This window comes from Odocoileus virginianus, chromosome 20, assembly GCF_023699985.2.
Source record: "Odocoileus virginianus isolate 20LAN1187 ecotype Illinois chromosome 20, Ovbor_1.2, whole genome shotgun sequence".
Taxonomy (NCBI): domain Eukaryota; kingdom Metazoa; phylum Chordata; class Mammalia; order Artiodactyla; family Cervidae; genus Odocoileus; species Odocoileus virginianus.
The window spans coordinates 5891285-5915872 of record NC_069693.1 but is presented as its reverse complement, the minus strand read 5'-3'; the positions used below and the strand labels follow the sequence as shown (position 1 = coordinate 5915872).

Below are 24588 nucleotides of genomic sequence, written 5' to 3'. Positions count from 1 at the left end.
CTGCAGAACATTGTATCAGATGGTTCTGTATATCCTTTGAGGAGGAATTAGGACTCTGTTTTATTGTTGCTTGACAGGTTTTCCTTTTTTTCTGTATGCCCTCTCTTCCAGTAAAGAATCTGTCTTCAGGAGACCAAAGTTTGATTCATGGGTTGGGAAGATCCCCTGGAAAAGGGAATGGCTACCCACTCCAGTGTTCTTGCCTGGAGAATTCCAGGGACAGAGGAGCTTGTCGCAAAGAGTCAGACACGACTGAGCATCTCACACTTTCACACTTTACTTCCCTGAAGATCACGGATTACTGAGACCTATTCAAGGGCAAGCACTGAGGCCAGGCTTAGATCACAAGATGGCTTAGGCCAACATGGTGGCTTGTCTTACATCAAGAAAGTCATTCCTGGTTCTTTTTCTTCAGGGACCCCCTAACCTATCCACTTACACTAGGTCTCAAGGCACAGAGTAACTGGAAGCAGTGAACATGCACAGAAACCTCCCCCAATGTTAGCATGAAGACTGCAGGCTCTGTGGCAGAGCCTAGCCCTACCCTCATTAGCTGTGTGACCTTGGGCGTAATTCTCCGGGAACCACAGGGCTTCAGTTTCCTAATCTGTAAAATCTTGCCTCCCTGCCCCTTCGGGAACATAAAATAGACTCACCTGTGTTACTGGGGGTAGAACTAGTTCTAGTAAGTGATACTTCTCAAGGAAGTGATTGTGTCACATTCCTGAGCCTATTGTTAGTGCAAAGCCTAGTGAGACCTTGGCTGGCCCGAGGACAAGAGTCTTTGGCAGGGGACTTCCCTGGTGGTGCAGTGGCTAAGACTCTGCGATTCCAATGCAGGGGGCCCAGGTTTGATCCCTGGTCAGAGAACTAGATCCCACATGCCACAACTAAAGATCCTGTATGCCGCAACTAAGATCTGGTGCAGCCAAACAAATTTAAAAAATAAAAAGTCTTTGGCAGAAGGCCCTCGAAGTATCAATGGTTATGGAATCGTGGATCTACTACAGCAAATCCTGCTGGTTTGTCATGGGATCTTGAGACTATTTTAGCATGCTTCTGGAATATTCTGTTGCATGCCTCTTATAGGTGTCCCCCGTGGTCATTTCCCAGGGAAATTAGCTCCAAGCATGTTTCAAGGCAGGGTACCAGGTTATGATGACAGCAGGCGTCAGGCCTGTTACATGAAAACAGGGTAGATATTGGTTGTATCATAATGTATCATAATGTCTCGCATCTATCAGAACAGGCCACAGGAATATTCTATCATAGCCAGACTGGTGAGCATCGTTGCAGCCCCTTGTGGTATTATAGCATGACCTATAATAGATTATAGTGGGAACTCAGGGTCGTGTAACAGGCTTTTTTTTTTTTTTTTTTAATTTTCCCTGTGGTCACAGCACATGGTATGTGGGACATTAGTTCCCCCACCAGGGATGAAACCTGAGCCCCTTGCTTTGGAAGTGCAGAGTCTTAACCACTGGACCACCAGGTTCGTCCATTGTAACTGGTGGTTGGCAATACCCAGGTTATATGAGGGCCAGCACATGAGTATTATGTGTGGAGCAGGCACCTGGATTCATTTAATTAGCCCTAGGGCTGCAAGTGGAACCTAGGAACATGGAATTGGAGCGGCTTCAGATGTGTGAGCAGCCTTGCTGCCGTATGTTAGCACTTCCCTGAGTTTTCCATTATTGGAAAGCCCTGGAGTTTCACATTATAGTAGGTCCCAGCTCTGTGGCATTTAACAGAGACCCACGGATTGTTTCAGGGGTGCATATAGATTCTGCTAGAACATTCTAGAAAAGTTTTAGGGCCCTATTAAACCAGCCCCGGGTCTTTCATTATTGGCTTCCTTCAGTCTGCTGATGCTTCCTGTGCTGGCCCCTGGGGATGCAAGAGTGAGCGAGACAGAGCCAGGGCCTGCCTACCATCTAGTGCGACCGTGGGGACTTTCACTGCCTCCTGAGTGGGGGAGGCAGTGTGGGGAACAGGTTACCACTGCGCTCCACTATGGCCCCGTGCCAAACCTTTGATTCACTGAAGCCTCTTTACCGAAGGAGGTACAATTAGTATCCCACTTCCCAGATAAACTGAGGCTCAGAGAAGCCCTCCTGAAAGAGAGCGGGTTTGGTTTCGAACTCTGGTGTGATTGCATCCTGGGGTCAGGAGGGGGCGCTACAGTGCCGGGGAGAGAGGAGGGGCAGATGTTAAGGTGGTGATTCAGGAAGACAGCTCAGAACTGCCAGGGGCTAGGTCCCCAGACACCAAAGGAGGCATCATGAGTGAGCTCCCTGTACTGTTGTTCCAAAGGGACCTTGGTTCGTTTTGAAGTTGGAACTAAGCGCCCATATTTTCATTTACCAATGGGCTCTGCACATTTCATAACTGTCCTGCTGCTTTCTATCACTTTCTCATGGGCCCCTGGGGATGTGATAGTAGGATCGCACAGAATCTAAAAGGTATAGGCAAAAGGACGTCCCTGCTGGTCCAGTGGTTAGGACTAGGTGCTTTCAGTGCTGGGGTCCAGGGTTCAGTCACTGATCAGGGATCCTGCAAGCTGCATGGCACACCCTGCAAACCCCACCCCACCCCCCAAAAAAACCATGCCTGAGCAGGGATCATTAGAGCATAGAACCCTGGGGATAAGATGTGAGACAGACAGCAGATGCTGTAAATGGTCCCTGAAGACACAGCAGTTTCCAGGACACTTAGCAGCAATTCCCAGTGGGCATTAAGGGACCTTGAGAGCTTTTTTTTTTGTAGCAGGAAGGAGGAACACCATGAGGAATGTTCAGGTCGGACCTCTGAGAGGCCTCGTGGCTAAACCCCAAGGTCATTCTGACGGGAGGAAAGGAAGATCCCAACGGGAACACAAAAGCAGAGTCAAGGGAGGGCACCCTCCATGCCCGTGACCACACTAGGCTGGATAGCGTTCCCTCAAAGCTGCCTATGTCCTAGAGCTCCAAAACCTGTGACTACATGACCTTGTTTAATAAAGGGAACTTCCAAGATGTGATTAAATTCAGGATCTTGTGATGGGGAGATGATCCTGGATTATCCAGGTGGGACCAGTGTCATCACAAGGGTTCTTAGAAGAGGGAGGGTCAGCAAGTTCCTGAGAAATGAGGAAAGTTTCTTGCCTGGTCCGCCAGCAATGCAGGAGACGGCAACAGGAGCCATGGGTTCAATCCCTGGGTCGGGAAGATCCCCTGGAGGAGGAAATGGCAACCCACTCCAGTATTCTTGACTGGGAAAAGCCCATGGACAGAGGAGGTTGGTGGGCTACAGTGCATGGGGTCGCAAAGAGTCAGTCACAACTAAGAGCACACACATACACATGGTTAAACACATATGTCAACTTGGCGGGGCCACAGTGCCCAGATGTTTGGTCCAACATTATTCTGGATGTTTCTGTGTGGGTGTTTGGGAGTGAAATTACACTGAAATCAGTGGACTCTGAGTAAAGCCAACCACCCCCACCATAATGTGGGTGGGCCTTGTCCAATCAGTTGAAGGTGGAAAACTGACCTCCCCTCAAGCAAAGGGGAGCCCTGCCAGCAGATTGCCTTTAGATTTCATCTGCAAGATGAGTTCTTCTGGGTTTTCCAGATAGCCTGCCTTTGGATTTGAACTGTAACTGTTTCCGGCCACCTCTATCACATTTTGAACTTGCCAAGTTTCCATGATCACATGCGCCAATTCCTTATACTAAGTCTCTTTCTCTATATATATACATCCTGTTGATTCTCTTTCTCCAAGAAACCCTGACTAATATATCATATGACCTAGCAAGTCCACTCCTCTGTATATACCCAAAAGAATTGAATACAGATATGCAGGAAAAACATTTTTAAAAAAACAACAACCTTGCAAGCAAATGTTTACAGCAGCATTATTCACAATAGCCAAAAAAGTGAAAACAACCCAAATGTCCATCAACTGCTGAAGGGGTGAACAAGTGTGGTCAATCCATACAATAGAATATTATCCAGCCATGATGAGGAATGAAATCCTGCCACATGCTACCATGTGGATAAATCTTGAAAACAGCATGCTGGGAAATTCCCTGGCAGACCAGTGGTTAAGACTCTGCCTTTTCATTGTGATCTTCTTCAACTCTTGAGGGGAGGCCAAAAAAAAGAAAAACTCCACAGTACACTAAATGAAAGAAGTCAGGTATAAAATGCCAGATTAATTTGAAATGTCCAGAATAGGCAAATCCACGGAGACAGTAAATTCGTGGTTGCCGGGGGCAGGTGGGAGAAGGGACCACTTAATGTGTCTGGGATCTCTTTTGGGATGATGAAAAAGTTCTGGAACTAGATCATGGTGATGGTTGCACAACACTGTGAGTGTACCAAATGTCACTAATAGTAACTCTTTTGTCTTGTGCACTTTACCACAATAAAACAAGTGAATGGAAGCGTTAGAGCAGGAATGTGGGCTGGAAGTGGCAGGCTGGATGATGCCCCAAGTATGGTGTAGAATATTTGGGTCTGTGCAGTTACTGAGGTCATACCAGAAGATATTAAGGAACTGCAGGGGCACTTTAAGAGGCCCCGTGAGGGAGGAAGGAAGAAATGTGGAAGCTGGAAGACTTTTATCACCGCAGGCGTTAGCGACCTTGTTGGGGTGGGGGGCGGACAAGGAGGTAAGGAGGGGACCCACACAGACGTCCCAATTTGGCACTCGGATAATACTGATTCCCAACTTTGTCATGAATTTGCTGGATGGCTGACATTCTCAAGAAAATCAGGAAGCAATAGCACAAGAGAGAAAAAAAAAAAAAGACAAAAGTTTCTCGAGAGAGGCAGAGAGGGACACTCAGCCAGCCCGGGCCCCGGGCCCGGGGTGTGCCCTACAGCTGTAGGGGCGGGGTTGGATATTCCTGGAGTCGAGGAGCCGTCGTCTCTGGACAGGATGTGAGAGAGGAACTGGGGTCTCCAGTCACGGGAGCCAGCTGGGGCCGCAGAGGGAAGGGATCGAGGCTGCCAGTGAGTCCAGAGCTGGGGCCCCCAAACCGAGGGAGGAGAGGGCCGGGCGCAGGACCTCCGGGTCTCAGGGACGAGGGAGCCGGCGATCTGGACTTTGGGGTCCGAGGGAGGAGGGGACGGGACTCTCGGGTCTGAGGCAGGGGGAGGCGGGGGAGGAGGAGGAGGCGGGGCCGAAGTCTGAGCCAGGAATCTCAGCCTATCCAGGCTCTGTAACTAATTAACCAACGCGGATCAAATTAGTGGGTGAAAGTTCATCGAGGAGGAGGGTCTTGTCGTCATCCTCCCCCCGCCCCCCCCCCCCCCGCCCCCCCCGGGATCGAGCTCCTCCACCTGCAGCCGCAGGCGCACGGGGTGGCCGGGCCGAGCCGAGCCGAGCGAAGCCAGGCCAGAGCTGCGGGAGGGACGGCGGGTGGGAGGGGCGGGCCGGGGGTCCGGAGGAGTCACGCGCCCCCTCCCGCCCCAGGTCTCCCACTCAGGATGCGGCTTCCCCGGCCTCAGCCCTGGGGGCTCGGTCTGCTGCTCGTCCTCCTGCCTGGGGCGCTGAGAGCAGGTGAGGGCCTGCCGGGGGCTTCCGAGGGCTGCCGGGCACGAGGGAGGTGCCAGCCTCCGGGAAATGAGCGAAATCCGAGGTCCCCCGCTCGAGCCGGGGGACTTCCTTCTCGGCCACATTTCGTCTGGTTTCCCACGATCTTTTCTCCCTCTGGCGGTCTGTCTGGAAAACACCTGTCCCCTTCTTCCTGGGACTCTAGTCCCCTCTCTGGGTCTGCCCTTCCCCTCTCCACCCCCCACCCCGCCAGGGTCTGGGCCCTCTGTCTGGGGTGGGGGTGTTTTCTTTCCCAGGGTGTCTGTCCCATCTAGGTCCCCCGCCCCGACTGCTCTCTTCGCCGGCAGAGAACCATCGCTCGCTGCAGTACCACTTCACCGCCGTATCGGCCCCCGCCGAGGGGACCCCTGCTTTCTGGGTTTCGGGCTGGCTGGGGCCCCAGCAGTACCTGAGCTACAATAACCTGCGAGGGCAGGCTGAGCCCTGCGGCGCGTGGGTCTGGGAAAGCCAGGTGTCCTGGTACTGGGAGAAAGAGACTGCCGACCTGCGAAACCAGCAGACGCTCTTCCTCCAAGCGCTCCAAGCTCTAGGCGAAGGTGAGACGGGGGCTTCCTGGGCTGGGAGCCTGGATCCCGGGTCTGAGGGAGGAGGGGACGGCCGGCCCCTGCTCCTGGGTCGGGCTCATCCTTGTGTGGGCACCCCAGGCCCCTTCACCATGCAGGGCCTGTTGGGCTGCGAGTTGGGCCCTGACAATGTATCAGTACCGGTGGCCAAGTTTGCCCTGAACGGCGAGGAGTTCATGATGTTTGACCCCAAGCTGGGCATTTGGGATGGTGACTGGCCTGAGTCCCGGACCGTCAGTATCAAGTGGACGCAGCAGCCCGAGGCGGTCAACAAGGAGAAGACCTTCCTCCTCTACTCCTGCCCGCACCGGCTGCTGGGGCATCTGGAGAGGGGCCGAGGCAACCTGGAGTGGAAGGGTGAGCGACCCCCTGATCAGCGCAGGCCCCCTCCATTCCCACGGCCCCATCCTCTTCCCCAGCCTCTCCCCGTCTGCCTCCCTGCCTCCAGTCCACCCTGCTCTCCCACAATCACGTCTCTGAAGGTCGTCCTCCACCCCCAGCGGTCCCCAGCCCCTCTCCTGCACACAGCCCTCCCGTGGCTCCCAGAGCCCTCGGGGCATGGCTCAGGCCCCCCGGCCAGGCATTGCGATCCCAAGTGGCATGGCCTCTGCCCTTCGCCTGTCTCCATCTGCCCCACTCGGCCAGACGCAGTCACCCAGAGCCCCTTGAGCTCGCCCCAGCCCTCCCATTTCTCCACCTTTGCCAGTTTCACTAGTGCCAGAGGCCACTGGTGTCAGGTTCCACTCTGGCCCTGAGGTTTTTTTCTTGGCTCCTTCAGACGCCCACAGGACCTTATGTGACCTCCATTCCATACAGCACGTGTCACTCTGAGCTATAATTACAGGCATGTCTAGGGAATTCAAGGGCTGCAGTTTAGAGCTCTTTGTCCTCAGCCTCTCCAACATTGAGTTTCCAGCTTCTATCTCAGCCCCCAATTCAGACTCTCCTCCACCCAGGAGTCAGATGAACCTTTTAAAACCATAAATGAGCTCCCATCCCACCCATGCTTAAAACCAGACCACAGATTCCTGCTAATCCTGGATGAAAATCCAAACTCTACTCCGAGGCCTGCAAGCCCTGCATGGTCTGGCTGCTTTCCACCGCTGTAATTTCACAATGCCCCCAGTGACACTGGACTTCTCCCTTTCCTCCAATATGCCAGGTTCTTTCCTCCCTCAGGGCCTTTGCACCAGCTGTTCCCTCTGTCCTTTTTTTTTTTTTTTTTTTTGATTAATTAATTAATGTACTTTGGCTGTGTCAGGTCTTCCTTGAGGCAGCACTGCAGGCTTCTCTCTAGCTGTGGTGCCCAGACTCAGTTGCCTTGCAGCATGTGGGATCTTAGTTCCCTGAGCCGGGATCAAACCTTTGTCCCCTGCATTTCAAGGTGGATTCTTACTCTCTGGACCACCGGAGTAGTCCCCAGTGTTCCCTTTGCTTTTGATTCTCTTCCCTGGGCTCCAGCCAGGACTGGGTCCTTCTCGTGCTAGAAGTTTGAATGTCCGCTCTTCAGTAGGGCCCTCCCTGGCTAAAGGGTGCCCCCCCAATCGCACCCCCATTATTGTCTCTCATGCAACTGTTTTTTGGTCCATTCATTCATTATAGCATCTTTCATCTTTTTGTTGTTTTTTTTCTTGAGGTGTGACTTACCTATTTAAAGTCCACTGCTCAGGGACTTTCCTGGTGGTTCAGTGGTGAAGACTCTGAGTTCCCAATGCAGGAGGCAAGGGTTTGATCCCTGGTCAGGGAACTAGACCCACATGCCACACAGTGTGGCAATAAAAAAGTACATGGCTCAATTTTTTTTTTTTTTTTGGCTGTGCTACTCAGGGATCAAATCCATGCCCCCTGCCTTGGAAGCACAGAGTCTTAACCACTGGCCACTAGCAAAGTCCCTGAACATGGAATTTATTTGTCAAAAAGTTTTATATTATGGATTACAATTTTTAAATAGTTATAGGACCACTACTCAATTGTAAAATTTCTTCTTGTGTCTGTTTGGGAATGTTGTGTCTCTCAGGAATTTGTCAAGTTCATTTAAATTTCAAGCGTGTTGGCTGGAAATTTTTCATATCCTCTCACTATCTATTGAATGACTGCAGGGCCTGTCTTATTTTCCCTCACCACACTTTCATAGCCTGTTTCCCTTTCATTTATTTATTTTTAAAATATTTATCTTCGCCTGTGTCTGGGCTTAGTTGTGCATGCAGGATCTTCCCTTGTGGTGCTCAGGGTCTTCATTTTGGCGAGTAGGCTTCTAATTGTAGGGCGTGGGCTCGTTAGTTGCAGAGCTCAGGCTTAGTTGTCCTGCAGCTCGTTGGATCTTAGTTCCCCGACCAGGGGTCCAACCCAGGTCGCCTGCACTGGAAGGCAAATTCTTAATCACTGGACCACCAGCTAAGTCCTCCCTTTCATTTACTTATACACAAATATTCATCTCTCTGGTAGCTCAGAGAATCTGGTGGTAGAGAATCTGCCTGTAATGCAGGAGACCTGGGTTCTATGCCTGGGTTGGGAAGATCCCCTGGGGAAGGGAGTGGCTACTTACTCTGGTATTCTTGCCTGGAGAGTCCCATGGACAGATGAGCCTGATGGGCTATATAGTCCATGGGGTCACAGAGAGTTGGACATGACTGAGCTACTAACACACTCCTCTCATTAGAACACAAGCCCCATGAAGACAGGGACTTTTGTCTGTCTTGTTCACTGCTGTATCTCTAGTGCCTGGAAGAATGCCTGGCACATCCCATGGTACATGTGTGTATGTGTCATTGTAGGAAGGACTGGAAGAGAGATGGATACCCTCGTGGTGGGCAGGTTGGCCATTAGGACCCCTAAGAAGGCCTTTCCCCCTTGATCGTTGGGTTCTCTAGGCTCAGGACAGCATAGGGCGCGATCAGCTGTAGTATGGGGGCTTCCCAGGTGGCACAGTAGTAAAGAATCCACCTGCCAACGAGGGAGACGCAAGAGACTCAGGTTCGATCCCTGGGTCGGGGAGATCCCCTGGAGTAGGAAATGGCAACCCGCTCCAGTATTCTTGCCTGGAGAGTCCCATGGACAGAGGAACCTGGTGGGCTACAGTCCATGGGGTGGCAAAGAGTCACAGCACAGAGCAGCGCGAGGCACGCGGTGGGGCCTGCTGGGTAGCGGGGAGGCATGGAGGCCTGTGTCCGTCTCCGTGCACCCCTGCGCCTGGGGCTTAGGCCTGTCTGCCTGTCCGTCCGCAGAGCCACCCTCCATGCGCCTGAAGGCCCGCCCCGGCAGCCCCGGCCTGTCTGTGCTCACCTGCAGTGCCTTCTCCTTCTACCCACCTGAGCTGAAGCTGCGCTTCCTGCGGAACGAGCTGGCCACTGGCTCTGGTGAGATACACATGGGCCCCAACGGCGACGGCTCCTTCTACGCCTGGTCATCACTCACTGTCAAGAGTGGCGAGGAGCACCACTACCGTTGCGTGGTGCAGCACGCGGGGCTGGCCCAGCCCCTCACGGTGGAGCTGGGTGAGTGAGGTCCCGCTGGGGAACTGTGCTCCCGACTTCTGGTTGTCTTTTCTCCCTCTGCTGCAGCAACCCTTCCTGCGTCTGACTGCTTTCTGCCCCACCACTGGCCAGTTCGTCCAAAGCCTGACAGCCTCTTGTCCTGCGTTGCTTGCCTCCCCAAGTCTGAGTGCCTTCCATCCTGCTGCTGCTGGCCTCATTGACTCTGGCCACTCGTTAACCGCTATGGGAAGTCCTCCCTAAGTCTGACCACCTTCCGTCCTGCTGCTGCTAGTCTTCAGGGAGTCTGACCATTCGTTGTCTGCTGCTGCCAGGCCTCTATGAGTCATGTTCTACTGCTCTGTGCCCACCCCTCCTCTCCAAGTTGGAACACCGCCCACTCTGCTGCTACAGGTCCCTTGATCAGAGCGACTGAGACCCCTCTTGCTACAGCTGGTTCTTATATCCAACCTGGGGGCTTTCTAGGTCTAGAACATCCTGGGAGTGGCCTTCCCTTTATCCACACCCACTCCCCACATGCTGGTGCTGGGATCTCTGGGGTTGGGAGGGACCACGAACCCCCAGTCCCCTGTCCCGACTCAGACGTGGCAGAGGGTCCCTTACATATCTCACGACATTCTCTGACTGCAGAATCCCCAGCCAGGACCTCGGTGCCAGTGGTTGGAATCGTCATCGGCCTCTTCCTGCTCCTGACAGTGGCTGTGGGAGGAGCTCTCCTGTGGAGAAGGATGAGGAAGGGGCTGCCAGGTGTGGGGCAGGAAGAGGGAGGTGCCTTAGAGAGAGGGGTGGGGACCCCCTCATTCCTGCAGGGACAGAGCAGGACAGAGACCCAGAGAGATGGGGAGAAAGAAAACTGGAGGGGAGAAAGACTCAGAGGGAGATAGAAATCCATAGAGTGGGACAGAGACTGAAAAATACACAAAGACACACACACACACACCGCACACATCACACACACACACACACCACACACACCACACACACACACCACACACACCACACACACACACACCACACACCACACACCACACACACATACCACACACACACCACACACACACCACACACACACCACACACACACACCATACACACATACCACACACATACCACACACACACACCACACACACAACACACACCCCCACACACATACACACACAACGCAACACACACACACCACACACACACCACACACACACAACACATACACACCACACACACACCACACACACACACACACACCACACACACATACCACACACACACCACACATACACACCACACACACACCACACACACACACACACACACCACACACACATACCACACACACACCACACACACATATCACACACACCACACACACATACCACACACACACATACCACACACACCACACACACACCACACATACACACCACACACACGCACACACACACCACACACACCACACACACACACCACACACACACACGTACCACACACACCACACACACACACACACACCACACACACACCACACACCACGCACACATACCACGCACACAACCACACATACACACACACAACACACAACACACACATACCACACACACACCACACACACACACACACACACACACACATACACACACACACCACACACACCACACACACACCACACACACACACCACACACACACACACACACACACACATACCACACACACCCCACACACAACACACACATACCACACACACACCACACACCCCCCCACACATACACACACACCACACACATACCACACACACACACAGACACAACACACACAACACACAGACACCACACACACCACACACACACACCACACACACACATACACCACACAGCACACACACACACCACACACACACACACCACACACACACACATACCACACACACACACACATACCACACACACACACACACCACACACACCATACACACACACGTGGGGAGGGACAGTCAGAGACCTGGAGGATTTCAAAGATTCTAATGATCTCCCTTGTCCCTGTTTTCACAGCTCCTTGGATCTCTTTCCGTGGGGAGGATGTAGGGGCCCTCCTGCCCACTCCCGGCCTGTCCAAGGATGGTGAATCTTAGAATAAAAATGCATTCCCAGCAACTGCCGATAATCCCCCATCCTGGCTGTTACCAGCTAATGTCCTCAGGTCCTTTTCATGCTGTGAGACCTCCGGGAATCCTGGTATTTTTGAGCCTCCGGAAGGAGCCCGATGTCCTCCCTCTGGACTTCTCCTCTTGTGATCTGCCTCAGTTCCCCCTCCCGATATATATGGTTCTTTTCCAGCTCCACATATAACATGGGTTTGGGCCCGAATCGTTGTGTTCTCATCGTTTCAACTTTTTTAGGGAATTGTGAGGGGGAATAAATGGTGTAAGCCTTGGACTTCAAGTCTCTCCTGAGGCTGACTTGTTGCCATAGTGGAATTTGCCAATTTTATATACCAAGTCATGTATTTTTAATGAATAAATTTCACAAATATTTACTGGGTGTTTGTGCCAGGCATTTTGAGGACTCATTGGCTGGAGTCTGATCTGACTTCTTGGTGTAGCGGAAGAGTTGTTCCCTCCTTGAGGGAAAGGAAAGCCTCCTCTTGCTGTTAGGTTCCCTTTCCTAAAACCTGCGGACAAAGGGAAAGAGATAAAAATACATCTCCCGTGAGGCTTTGAAGCTAGAGCAACTGGAGGTGGTCGGGCAGGGCTCCCCGACGCCTGCCGGGAGTTGTAGTTCCCCCGGCCGTGTCACTCCGGAGTTGCCCACTTCGCCTTCACTGGGAAGGGGCGGGGCCGAGCCTCGCGGAGACGCGCTTTCCTCTGTGGACGTGGCGAGGGGCGCCCTTGGCCCGGCCTGCTCTCTTTGGCCCCGCCCCACGAGGCCCTCAAGAACGCTCGTTGGCTGGGGGGCGGGGCCTCTGCGCTTCAGGAGGCGGGGCCTGACTGGGGAGCCGCCAAATTAGGCATCTTTTTGGAGAACGCAGGGTGGAACGTAGAGAGCGAAGTGAAGCTATCCGACCCGGTAAAGGGAGGCGGGGGCGGGTGGCCTGTCCAGGGAGGACGGTTTGGGTCCGCTTGGGTGGAGGATTGGGGACCAGGCTGAAAGCGATGCCCGCGAACCTGCAAGATTTCTTTCTGGCCACGACCCTGCCCTGAACTACGCGTGGGAAGTGTGCCACGTCTCTCGCTTGAATCCTACCCTCCTGGGGCTCTAGGACTCCTCTGGGACTTCCTCGGAGGATTCGGTCCCCACAGCTGGTTAACCTCTGAGAATCCCGCCTTCCTTTCCCCTTCCTATCCCTTCTTGTGGCCCAAACTTTGCAGCCAGCCACCAACTCTGTGCCCTGTCCTGGGTTCCTCCCGTCCCCATTCTCCCATCACCTCTCTCTCCTTTTCTCTGTGACTCTGACTCCTAACCTCCACCACTCCTCAGGGACTGATGATGTGGCCACCCTCACTTCTGCTGCTGCTGTTGCTGCTCAGGCGTGGAACCCAGGCGAAGCCATCTCCTGACGCTGGCCCTCATGGCCAGGGGAGGGTGCACCACGCGGCCCCGCTGAGCGAAGCCCCTCATGATGACGCTCACGGGAACTTCCAATATGATCACGAGGCTTTTCTGGGACGAGAAGTGGCCAAGGAATTCGACCAACTCACCCCAGAGGAAAGCCAAGCTCGTCTGGGGTAGGAGAGAGATGGAGGGGGGAGGAGGATTGTAATTTTAAAGAGGGAGGTTAGGAGAGCCCTCAGTGAGAAGGTGATATTTGAGTCACGTGGGTATATGGGGGACTAGCATTCCAGGCAGAGGGAATTGTAAGTGCAAAGGTCCTGAGGCAGGAGCGGGAATGATGTGCCTGGTGTATCTGAAAACCAGAGAGGTCTATGTGACTGGAGCCCAGTGAGCAGAGGGAGAGAGTAGGAGGTAGTGGCAGAGAGAAGAGAGGGATCAGGTTGTGCAGGGTCTTTGGGGCCCCAGTGAGATGAGAGCTATGGAATGGTTCTGAAGGAGGAGGTGAGCCGACTTAGGTTTTAACAGGATCCCTCTGGTTGCCATGCAGGGAACAGACTATAAGGAGCAAGAAGCAGAGAGCCTGTTGAGGAAGGGACTGCAGTCTTCCAGGCGGGAGATAAGAGACCAGGGTATCCCAACTCAGGGTGGAGATAGCTGTGGTGGTCAGCTATGCTGACTGGAATATTGTTCATGGATGGAGTTAGATGGAGTAAGCTAACACATTTGTGGTCACGCTTACTACAATGCCCAGCACCGTTCAAAGCGCTTACCAGGCTTAACTCATTTAATCCCAACATCCACAGTGTGAGGTATGGTCTATTATTTATTCCCATTTTACAGAGGGGGAAACTAAGGCACAGAGAGGTTATATGACTTGCCCACAGTCACACAGCCAGCAAGAAGAGGTGGCAGGATTTGAACCTTAATGTCTGGCTCTAGAGTCCAAGCTCTTAACCACAGCTCGAACCTCAGGGTAGCCGGAGCAGAGCAGAGACAACATAACGCTGGAGGGACGGGTCAGCGACCTGGCCAGGGCCATCTCAAATTGGATTCTGGGGACTGGGTCGAGGGGCTTTGGGATGGAGACAGGAAGAAGGGCTCCATTAGCGGTCGGGCGAGGACACAGACCAATGACGGGGCGTTACCAGGGATGGGACCTGGGAACCGACAGGCGTGGCCTGAGAGAAGGGGCATGAGGTGGGGTGGCCTAAAGGGGCCCTGACAGGCGACGGGGAGGTGTGCAGGATCAGGCTGGAGCTCGGAGAGGAGTGGGTGAAGGCCGAGCCCGCTGTGTTGGTGGTGATAGTCATAGGGCAAAACCTGATAACGGCTAGGAAAAACCAGGCGCAGGGGGAGAGTCGCAGCATACCTCGGGACTGCAGGGATATCAGCCTGAGATAGACACGCGCGGCCAGGGAGGGGGCGGGGCAGAGGGCGGGGCTACCGGGGCTATCGGGCCAGGAGATTGGTGGAACCAGCGAAGGGGGCGGGGCGTGAGACGGGGGCCGGTTGGGACCGCATGTTGCCGTGGCAGTCGGAGTTCAGAGTGAGCCTTGGGACAGGGTATCTGCGGACGATGGGCGCCGTGTGACTCTCTGCCCTCCGTCCCCTCCCGGCTCTTTCAAGTGAGAGATGGAACAGAGATGCGCAGGGTTGAGAGGTGGGGCCAAAGTGGAGGGTGGGACTCTGGATTGTCATAGGTCCTTCCCCCAAGCCGGCGAGTTGTAGAGCGCAGCGCCAGCCACAGGCCTGCTGCATCTCGGTAAAGAGATTATCGCCTCTGGGAGCCGAGCCTGGATTGAGAGGGCGGAGCCCTAAGGTGGGAGTGGTCCTGGGATTGACAGGCTCCTCCCCCCCGATTTGCCGGCGGGGACAGTATTTTCAGTCCTATATGGGGTTGTGTCTCGAGCGTCTAGAAGGCGGGACCCGGGGTGGGTGGGGCCCGAGACTGAAGTGCGCCCGCTCCTGCTCGCAGGCGCATCGTGGACCGCATGGACCGTGCCGGGGACGGGGATGGCTGGGTGTCTCTGGCCGAGCTCCGCTCGTGGATCGCACACACGCAGCAGCGGCACATACGGGACTCAGTGAGCGCAGCCTGGAACACGTACGACACAGACCGCGATGGGCGTGTGGGTTGGGAGGAGCTGCGCAACGCCACCTACGGCCACTATGAGCCGGGTACGCGGCGAGAACTGACCCCTGGTCCCCTCACACACCGTGACCCGGACCTTTGTGACACCTTCATCCTGAGAACCTCAAGCCACGTTAACCAGATCCCTAACTTTTGACTTCTGACCCTTGACCAGGGCCTACCCCCAATCCCTGATCTCTGGTTTCTCATTCTGACATCCACTGGGGACCTCAGTTTCTTGACCAGGGACATCTAACCGCCCGAGCCCTATCAGCCTGACCTTTGACCTCTGACTTCTCCTCTTGAGAACCCCAAAGCCATTTCTTCTGCCTCTGACTCTGGATTCCCACCGCTCCATCACCAGGCCCCAGCGTTCTGCCCCACCACGGCTCTTATCCTCTGGCACCTAAACCCTCACCCCAGCCTCCCCCCTCCAGACTGTTCTTCACATAACCTCAGGGGGATCCTTCCACACTCAGCTGACCCTGACCTTCCTCTGCTCACAGACTCCCATGGCTCCCCAGGGTCCTCAGGCTCAACCAACCTCAGCCCCACCTCAGCCAGCCTTCCACTTTCGCTTTTCTACATTTTCTGTCCAAGCTAAATGGATCTTCTGCAGGCCCCCTGAACTCACTATGCTCTGCAAACCTCTGCACTCTGCACATACTGTTGTTTCCTTTGCTGAAAATGCTCTTCCCTTCCTCTATTCCCAGCATGCTGAGTCAGTAAACTGCTCCAGAGTGTGACTTCAGGGCCCAGAGGGCCAGTGTCAACTCAGAGTCCATCCTTCCTGACTGCATAACCTTGGGCAAGTGATTTCCTCTCTCTGAGAGAGTTTTCTTCATAAAGTGAGGACAAACAAAATAACTCACTGTACTCACTTCTTGTGAGAATGAATTGCAGTTTTGTGGATAAAGAGCTTAGCACATCATCAGCTCTCACTGCAAGGTAGCTACTGTTATTTATTAGTAATCGGTGGAGGTCTTCCTGCCATGACTCCCCTGAGTTAGATCCCTCTATCTTAAAGCCCAGCCCACCAAGACCCCTCCTTCCCCAGGTGAAGAATTTCACGACGTGGAGGATGCGGAGACCTACAAGAAGATGCTGGCTCGGGACGAGCGGCGTTTCCGGGTGGCTGACCAGGACGGGGACTCCATGGCCACTCGGGAGGAGCTGACGGCCTTCTTGCACCCTGAGGAGTTCCCTCACATGCGGGACATTGTGATTGCTGTGAGTGGGGCCTGAGGAATCCTGCTCCCTTCCTCCCTTCCTGGGACCTAGGCTGCTGACGCCAGGACTAGCCTCCCAGCGCTTACCTTGGGGGCCCCAGTGCCCACCCTCCACCCCCTAGTGTCTAATCTCTCCTAATCTGGCCCTCCTGTTCTTTTCTTTTCTTAATATTTATTTATTTATTTGGCTGCACTGGGGCTTTGTTGCGGCACATGGGATCTTTAGTTGTGTCCTGAAAATTCTTGGTTTTGGCATGTGGGATTCCATTCCCTGACCAGGGATTGAATGCATGTCCCCTGCATTGGGAACATGGAGTCTTGGCCACTGGGCCACCAGGGAAGTCCCTGGCCTCCCCCTTTCTGTGATCACATTTGGGATCCAAGCACCCAGCCTACCTTTAGAAAATCACCCACCCCCTTAAGTGCCTTAGAGGAGCCCCCATCCAGGCTGAATCCCAGGAAAATTCCAACCCTAGACATGGAGTATCCACTCTGAGGCCATTTCTGCTTGCCCCCCATCTTCTATTACTTTATGTGTTTTTTTTTTGTTGTTGTCGTTTTTTTGCTAATTCTGTCTGTATTCTAGAGTGATGGGATTTTTTCCCCCATCTTCTCCCTTTTCTTTTTTTCCACTAGACTTTAATTTCTAGAGCCATTTTAGGTTCATAGCAAAGTTGAATGGAAAGTCCAGACATTTCCCCTGTCCCCCTGCCCATGCTAGGGGTAGTGAACTTCTTTTACCTCTTTCACCTGGTGGGAGTCTCAGTATTTTTATTACATAAGACATCTCAAAGGATCTTGCTCAGAATATTTTTTAGTATTTATTTTTATGTATTAGGCTGTTCTGGGTCTTAGTTGTGGCATGCAAACTCTTTTTTTAAATTAATTTATTATTTTTATATTTGACTGTGCTGGGTCTTCATTGCTATGTAGACTTTTCTCTAGTTGCAGTGAGCAGGGCCTACTGTCTAGTTGTGGTGAGCAGGCTTCTCATTGCAGTGTCTTCTCTTGTTGTGGAGCATGGGTGTGTGGGCTTCAGTAGTTGTGGCTCTTGGGCTCAATAGTTTCAGCTCCCAGGCTCTAGAGAGACAGATTCTTTACCACTGAGCCACCAGGGAAACCCTCATGCAAACTCTTGGTTGTAGCATATGGAATCTAGTTCCCCAACCAGGGATCAAACCCAGGTCCCCTGCATTGAGAGTGCAGAGTCTTGGCCCCTCAACCATCAAGGAAGTCTCTATGGCTCAGAATATTATCTCCAGCTCTTGAAGAGGAACTTAATGACCAAACTACTATTATTTTGTCCTGTTTGACTGCTTCCCTTTGTTTCTGCATTTTCTCAGCCCTGATGCCTCTTTCTCCCCAGGAAACCCTGGAGGATCTGGACAGGAACAAAGATGGCTACGTGCAAGTGGAGGAGTACATCGGTGAGTGGGACCCGATTCTCCCCCCGATGCCTGTCCTCTCCCCAGCCACGGGTAGCAGCCGATACATATCAGCCATTAGAGCAAAGACTCTCTGAAGTGGGGGCTGCCTGAATCCATTCACCCAAACACTCACTGAGCATCAGTTGTGGGTCAGGCCTGGGGGACATTTACTGATGATGTATACTTGCTGGGTTGGGCACATTAAAAAAGAATCATGTATTCATCTATTTATTTTTGGCTGTGGCGGCTCTTCGTGGCTGTGTGGGCTTCTGTCTAGTTGCGGAGAGCGGGGGGGCTCCTCTCTAGTCGTGGTGCACGAGCTTCCTATCGTGGTGGCTTCTCTTGTTACCGAGCACAGGCTGGAGAACGTGGGGGCTTCACTGGCTGCGTCACAAGGGCTCCAGAGCTCAGGCTCAGAAGTTGCGGTGCACAGGTTTACTTTGCTTTGGGCACATGGGATATTCCCGAATCGGGGCTCAGACCTGTGACTCCTGCATTGGCGAGCGGATTCTTTACCACTGAGCCACCAGGAAAGCCCTCCAGCAAATCTTGATCAAACACCCACTGTGTGCTAGGCCAAGGAAACATTTATTGACTTGCTTCTGTGTGCCAGACCAGAAGAGCATGTCTCAAGAGCCTACTGTGTGCCTCAGTTTCCTCATCTTGGAGATAATAGAGCATCTCCCATGTAGGAGCTATATATATAGTCAATCCAAAGGCCCATCAATAGATGAACGGGCGAACAGGAGGGGATCCAGCCAGACTGTGAAATATTGTTCAGCTGTAAAAAAGAATGAAACACCATCCATATAACAATGTGGATCAACCTCGAGAACATCAGGCCAAGTAAAAGAAGCAGACATAAAAGGCCACATAGTACATGATCCCATTTATTTGAAATGTCTAGAGTAGGAACATCCATAGTGATAGAAATCAGATAATCGGTTTCCAGGGGGCTGGAGGGAGGGAGGAATAAGGAGTAGCTGCCGAATGGCTACAGGTGTCTTTTGAGGAAATGAAAATGTTCTGGAACTAGAGGGAGGGGCTCCTGCACATTGCGAATGTGCTAAGTGTCACTAATGGTGAATCTTAGGTTGTGTGCTTTTTACCACAACTCAAAAAAAAAAAAAAAGAACCCCATGTAACTTCCAGTTACTATGGTCATCATTTCCCATAAGAAATGATGACTGGGACTTCTCTGGGGGTACAGTGGTTAGGACTGGGCGCTTTCACTGCCATGGCCACCGGTTCAGTTCATGGTTGGGGAACTAAGATCCCGCAAGCTGTGAGATGTGGCAGGAAAAAAGAGAAGCCTGAAGGTTAACTGGGTAATTGTGTGCCCAGCACCTGCCACATTATTTTTTTTCCACACCTGCTCCATCTTTGATGACATCTCTAAGACAGCTGCCTGGTTCAGCCCCCAAGGAGAAGAAGGCATTCTGTCCTAATTATGGTGGCTTTGTGTCTGGTATAAAAAAAGACTTGTCTGTTTATAATGTCTTCCGGATCTATCTGTGGGCCCTTGCAGGTGAAGGGTTTTGCGAACATTTACAAATGATTGCCACAAATGAGGGGCTCCTAGAATTTTGAGGGATGTTCTGGGTGTGGTGAGCTGTTCAAAGTGTAGCTTCAAAAGATCACCTATAAAAATTTTCATTCATGCCTCCTTCCTATGAGTACCTACTATGTACCAGGCACTGCACACTCTCATATCACGGGTGTATCAACCAAATGGATGGATGATTCAATCCATCAGTGAAGTCAGTTTCACATGTAGCATAGGGATCACCTGGAGAAGGAAATGGCAACCCATTCCAGTATTCTTGCCTAGAGAACCCCATGGACAGGGGAGCCTGGTGGGCTACAGTCCATGGGGTCGCAAAGAGTCGGATATGACTGAAGCGACTTAGCACACATAGCATGCATGCATAAGGGATCACCTGTAAATCAGGTTTGTTCCTAATCGGATTTAAACAGAAGAGGAAATGGAGGCAAAGGACAGTGAAAGGCCAGGGATCCGGAAATGTCAGAACCAGGCTGGGAGGTCTCGGGAACCGCCCCTGATGTCACCCCCTCTCGCCCCGACTCCCCCATCCCAGCTGACCTGTACACGGCGGAGCCCGGGGAGGAGGAGCCGGCCTGGGTGCAGACCGAGCGGGAGCAGTTCCGGGACTTCCGGGATCTGAACAAGGACGGGAAGCTGGACGGGAGTGAGGTGGGCCACTGGGTGCTGCCCCCCGCCCAGGACCAGCCCCTGGTGGAGGCCAACCACTTACTGCACGAGAGCGACACAGACAAGGTGCGCGACGGGGGCTGGCGGGCGGGCGGCGCTGGGGGATGCGCAGAAACGACCGAGACGCGGGCCTGGGGCTTTGGGGTTCTTGTTTGCAGAAAGGAAGGGGGACAGAGAGTTTGAGATGGGGAGGGAAAAGAGGGGGGACAGGGACTCAGAGAGAGGGCGATGGAGACCTGGAGGCCATCCTTAGTTTCAGGGAGGAGCCTCCCAGATGGGGTCCATTGCCGGTCCCCTGACCTCTGACCCCCTCAGGACGGGCGTCTGAGCAAGGCTGAGATCCTGGGCAACTGGAACATGTTCGTGGGCAGCCAGGCCACCAACTACGGCGAGGACCTAACACGGCACCACGACGAGCTCTGAGCCCCGAGAGCGCGCTGCCGCCTTGTCACCTGGGGCGCCCCGGCGGCCAGGGCCCCACCTGTCCAGCCATGCAGGAGGGGGACACAGACCTCAGCGTCCCCCTGCCCCAGGCGCTCCACGGACTCACCACTGGGTCAACTTCTCTCCCTGAGACACTGCAGCCCCTCCCAGCTCCCCAAAGGGGCTCACAGGCCCAAATGATGAGATGAGTGACCACCCCTTTCTCACTGGCAGAGTCTCCCAGCCCAGACCAAGGTCCCCCAACATAAAGCTCAGCCTCCAAAGGCTTCCACTAACCCCCCAGCTCTAAATCTGAGCCTCACCCCATGCAGTGGAGAAACACCCCCAAGTGCCCTGAACTTGCCCCCAGCACCTGCCCAAAGGATGTCTCTTCTCTGCCAGGGAGGCAATAAAATCCAGTGCTGGGGCCTCACCTGTGTGTCTCTCTGAAGGGGGGACAGGGGCCTCAGGGGCTGTGACTGGGAGACGAACGTGTTGGGAGTTGGGGGACCACTGTGGGCTGAAGGAGGGGGCTAGGCATTTGAAGAGGGGACTCTAGGGGTTGGGAAGGGTTTGAGGTTGTTTCTTAAATTATACATAATGACCCATCTCGGGGAACCCTGTCTCCCAGATAGGTCACTCAGTCGTGTCTGACTCTTTTCCATGCCAGGCTTCTGTGTCCTTCACTGTCTCCCAGAGATTGCTCAAACTCATGTCTATTGAGTTGGTGATGCCATCTGACCATCTCATCCTCTGTCATCTCCTTCTGCCCTCAGTCTTTCCCAGCATCAAGGTTTTTTCTAGTGAGTCAGCTCTTTGAATCAGTGGCCAAAGTATTGGAGCTTCAGCATCAGTCCTTCCAGTGAATATTCAAGATCCATGTCCTTTAGGACTGACTAGTTTGATCTCCTTGCAGTCCAAGGGACTCTCCAGAGTCTTCTCCAACACCACAGTTCAAAAGCATCAATTCTTCAGTGCTCAGCCTTCTTTATGGTCCAAATCTCACATCCATACATGACTACTGGAAAAGCCATAGTTTTGACTAGACGGACTTTTGTCAGCAAAGGGATGTCTCTGCTTTTTAATATGCTGTCTAGGGTTGTCATAGCCTCCCAGATACTGAGCACTAAGCCAAAATACCTGTTTCACTCACAGAAAACCTCCTGACTAGGCTCACCTGTGAATGATTGTGGGAAAGAAGAAATGAACACATCCCCTCCAGGCTCTGACCCAGAACCAGGACTTTCTCTCTCCATTTTTAGTATAAAAGAAGTCTGAATTCTAACTTGGAGAAGATGGTTCTTTGAGACACTAGTCCACCACTTTCTTGGTCTGCTGACTTTGCCCTGACAACTCCTCTCTGGATTTATTGGCCTGTTGTGAGGGGAGCAGTACCAATTTTGGCAAAGCCAACTAGGAGCCTCCTTGCTCCTGGCCAACCTGCCCCTGTTAGGGAATTTTGGGGCAAAACCCTAGCAGCTGTGGGACCACTTGTCCTGAGGATCTTCTCTTCAGAATTCCCCAAAGTAGCACCAGCTGCCGCATAGCTTGGCAGTTGGAGCAAGAAATCAACACGTGGGAGCCGCTGGGTTCCATACAGTAGGGTAAGTCATTTCCGGAGGAAACTTTTTCCTCCAGACTAAGCCAATTTGTTTTATGTTGAAGTGGGGTACCCTGTTGGAGAGAGGCAATGATTGCTGAGCTTTTCCCTGAATTGTGAACCGGTTTGTTTGTTTCCTGGGATGCTGGTAATTGTGTGTGCTGTGTGTGTGTTATTTTTCTTGTGTTTCTGTCTTTGTAAATTGAGGAATGTTCTGACTATCCCTAAAGAGAACCCTCTAGGGCACATTTTGGGTAGATGATCTGATTACAGCTACAAACCAACGACTGAGAGGCAGATAATACTTAATGGGTAACATTGTGTGACCACAGTACCTGTTAGGATCTCCACAAGAGGGTTGGGGAGGGGTCATCTTGGGACCCTGTGCCCCGTGGACTTTTACCTTTGCTGTGTTAATTTCATTGTCTGTGGTCTCCTGGGTCGTTGGCCTGGCTGGATACAGCAGCTCTCCAAAGAGTCACATTGCACAGGGGTTGAGTTGATGGTTCTTGTGATACGTAAAACCTCGAGGCCAAACTTGAGGATTTATTTAGAGTTTTGCTTGTGGTCTGGGGTTTTTTATTTCATTTTGCTTTTGTACCATTTATTTACACACTGATGTCAAATGGAGGAAAGGCAGACAGACACAGATACACATATACAGACAAACATACAGACACACATGCTGATAGACACACACACACCCTGTCTATCCCTGTCCCACACTGGGACATGCCCAGGGAGAAGAGAAAGGTTTCACTTGGTTCCTAAAATCACTGAAGGCTTTATCCCAGAATTCAGCCCACTTGGTGGATGGCAAGGCCAAAAGTCATCTTTTAATGGTTAGAGATGCTCAATTGCTATGTATGGTTTTACGGGGGTCTTTGAATGGCTCTGTAGCTACTCTGTGGTGAAGCAAGGAAGAATAATGGAATTATCTAGGTGCAAGCATTTGTGTATTACATCAGAATGAGAAAAAGACAGTTGTCACTTAATGGTAATAGAAACCCAAGAGAATATCTCTCATACAGGAAGAAAAGAAAGGCAGCGAGCTGACACAAAGTCAGCCTGCCCACTGAGGACCATCACAGAGGCTTTTCTCAAATGCCTTATGCTGTGGGAAATTTCAGATACCAGCTAGGGTGGACACTAGCTGGACACTTTTTTTTCAGGATGAGAGGAGGCATATCCCACCCAGACAGAAAAAGCCTCTGAAGTGGTGAAAACCCTCCTTAAAGAAATTACTCCCCAATTAAGATTACCTTACAGCCTTCAATTTTCTTGGGCTCCAAAATCATTGCGGATGTTGACTGCAGCCATGAAATTAAAAGACGCTTGCACTTTGGGAAAAAAAAAAAAAAATGACAAACCTAGACAGCGTATTAAAAATCAAAGACATCACTTTGCCGATAACGGGTCATAGAGTCAAAGCTATGGTTTTTCCGGTAGTCATGTACCGATCTGAGAGAATATAAAGAAGGCTGAGCGCTGAAGAACTGATGCTTTTGAAATGTGGTGCTGGAGAAGCCTCTTGAGAGTCCCTTGGACTGCTGGACTGCAAGGAGATTAAACCAGCCCATCCTAAAGGAAATCAGTCCTGAATATTCATTGAAGAACTGATGCTGAAGCTGAAACTCCAGTACTTTGGTCACCTGACGCGAACAGCCAACTCATTGGAAAAGAAAGATCCTGATGCTGGGAAAGACTGAAGGCAAAAGGAGAAAAGGGTGGCAGAGGATGAAATGGTTAGATAGCATCACTGACTCAATGGATGTGTTTGAGCAAACTCTGGGAGATAGTGAAGGACAGGGAAGCCTGGCATGCTGCATTCCATGGGGTTGCAAGGAGTTGGACACGACTTAATGACTGAACAACAACTTCCTTCAAAGGGACAGTGTGCTTGCTTTTGTCTCCAGTGTAACCAAACAGATATCTAAAGGATTGCAAATTAACTGGAAAGTATATTCGTCCTGGAGATTACAATTCACAGGAAAAACTGAGAAAATGAATCCTATGTTAAAGAGGAGCATTAGTAAAATATATCATGAGACTAATTTAACTTTGGGTAAGGCCTAGACAGTAATTGTTTTGTCTTACCCAGAGTTTATAATTGTTATTTGTGGGAGGGTTGGAATTTTTTAATCCCTGTGGCCCAAAGCTTTTAATTATAACATACTGCCACCTAGTGGCAGAAGGTGGAGACTCGGCTTAGGAAGTTCAGTTCAGTTCAGTCGCTCAGTCGTGTCGGACCCTTTGCCACCCCATGGACTGCAGCACGCCAGGCCTCCCTGTCCATCATCAACTCCCAGAGCTTGCTCAACCTCATGTCTATGGAGTCGGTGATG

General features: G+C 52.2%; 2 protein-coding genes across 5 annotated transcripts; both read left to right on the top strand.

Annotated features, from left to right (window-relative positions):
• Positions 1–4867: 4867 nt before the first annotated feature.
• FCGRT (Fc gamma receptor and transporter) lies at positions 4868–12184 on the top strand. Of its 4 annotated transcripts, none has more exons than XM_070450517.1 (7): positions 4868–4997; positions 5461–5547; positions 5856–6137; positions 6246–6521; positions 9389–9658; positions 10286–10402; positions 11701–12184. In XM_070450517.1, exons 2-7 carry the CDS (start codon positions 5475–5477, stop codon positions 11778–11780), a joined length of 1098 nt encoding a protein of 365 aa, XP_070306618.1. In that variant the 5' UTR covers positions 4868–4997; positions 5461–5474; the 3' UTR covers positions 11781–12184. The 4 variants fall into 4 exon arrangements, with proteins under 4 accessions (XP_070306618.1, XP_020741269.1, XP_070306620.1 ...); XM_020885610.2 differs by having other exon boundaries at positions 4873–4997; positions 5889–6137; XM_070450519.1 differs by lacking the exon at positions 4868–4997 and adding an exon at positions 5038–5096.
• A 349-nt stretch (positions 12185–12533) lies between these two features.
• Positions 12534–21076, top strand: RCN3 (reticulocalbin 3). The gene is made up of 7 exons (XM_070450520.1): positions 12534–12714; positions 13126–13373; positions 15176–15378; positions 16389–16561; positions 17927–17987; positions 20087–20286; positions 20536–21076. Exons 2-7 carry the CDS (start codon positions 13132–13134, stop codon positions 20641–20643), a joined length of 987 nt encoding a protein of 328 aa, XP_070306621.1. The 5' UTR covers positions 12534–12714; positions 13126–13131; the 3' UTR covers positions 20644–21076.
• Positions 21077–24588: the final 3512 nt, after the last annotated feature.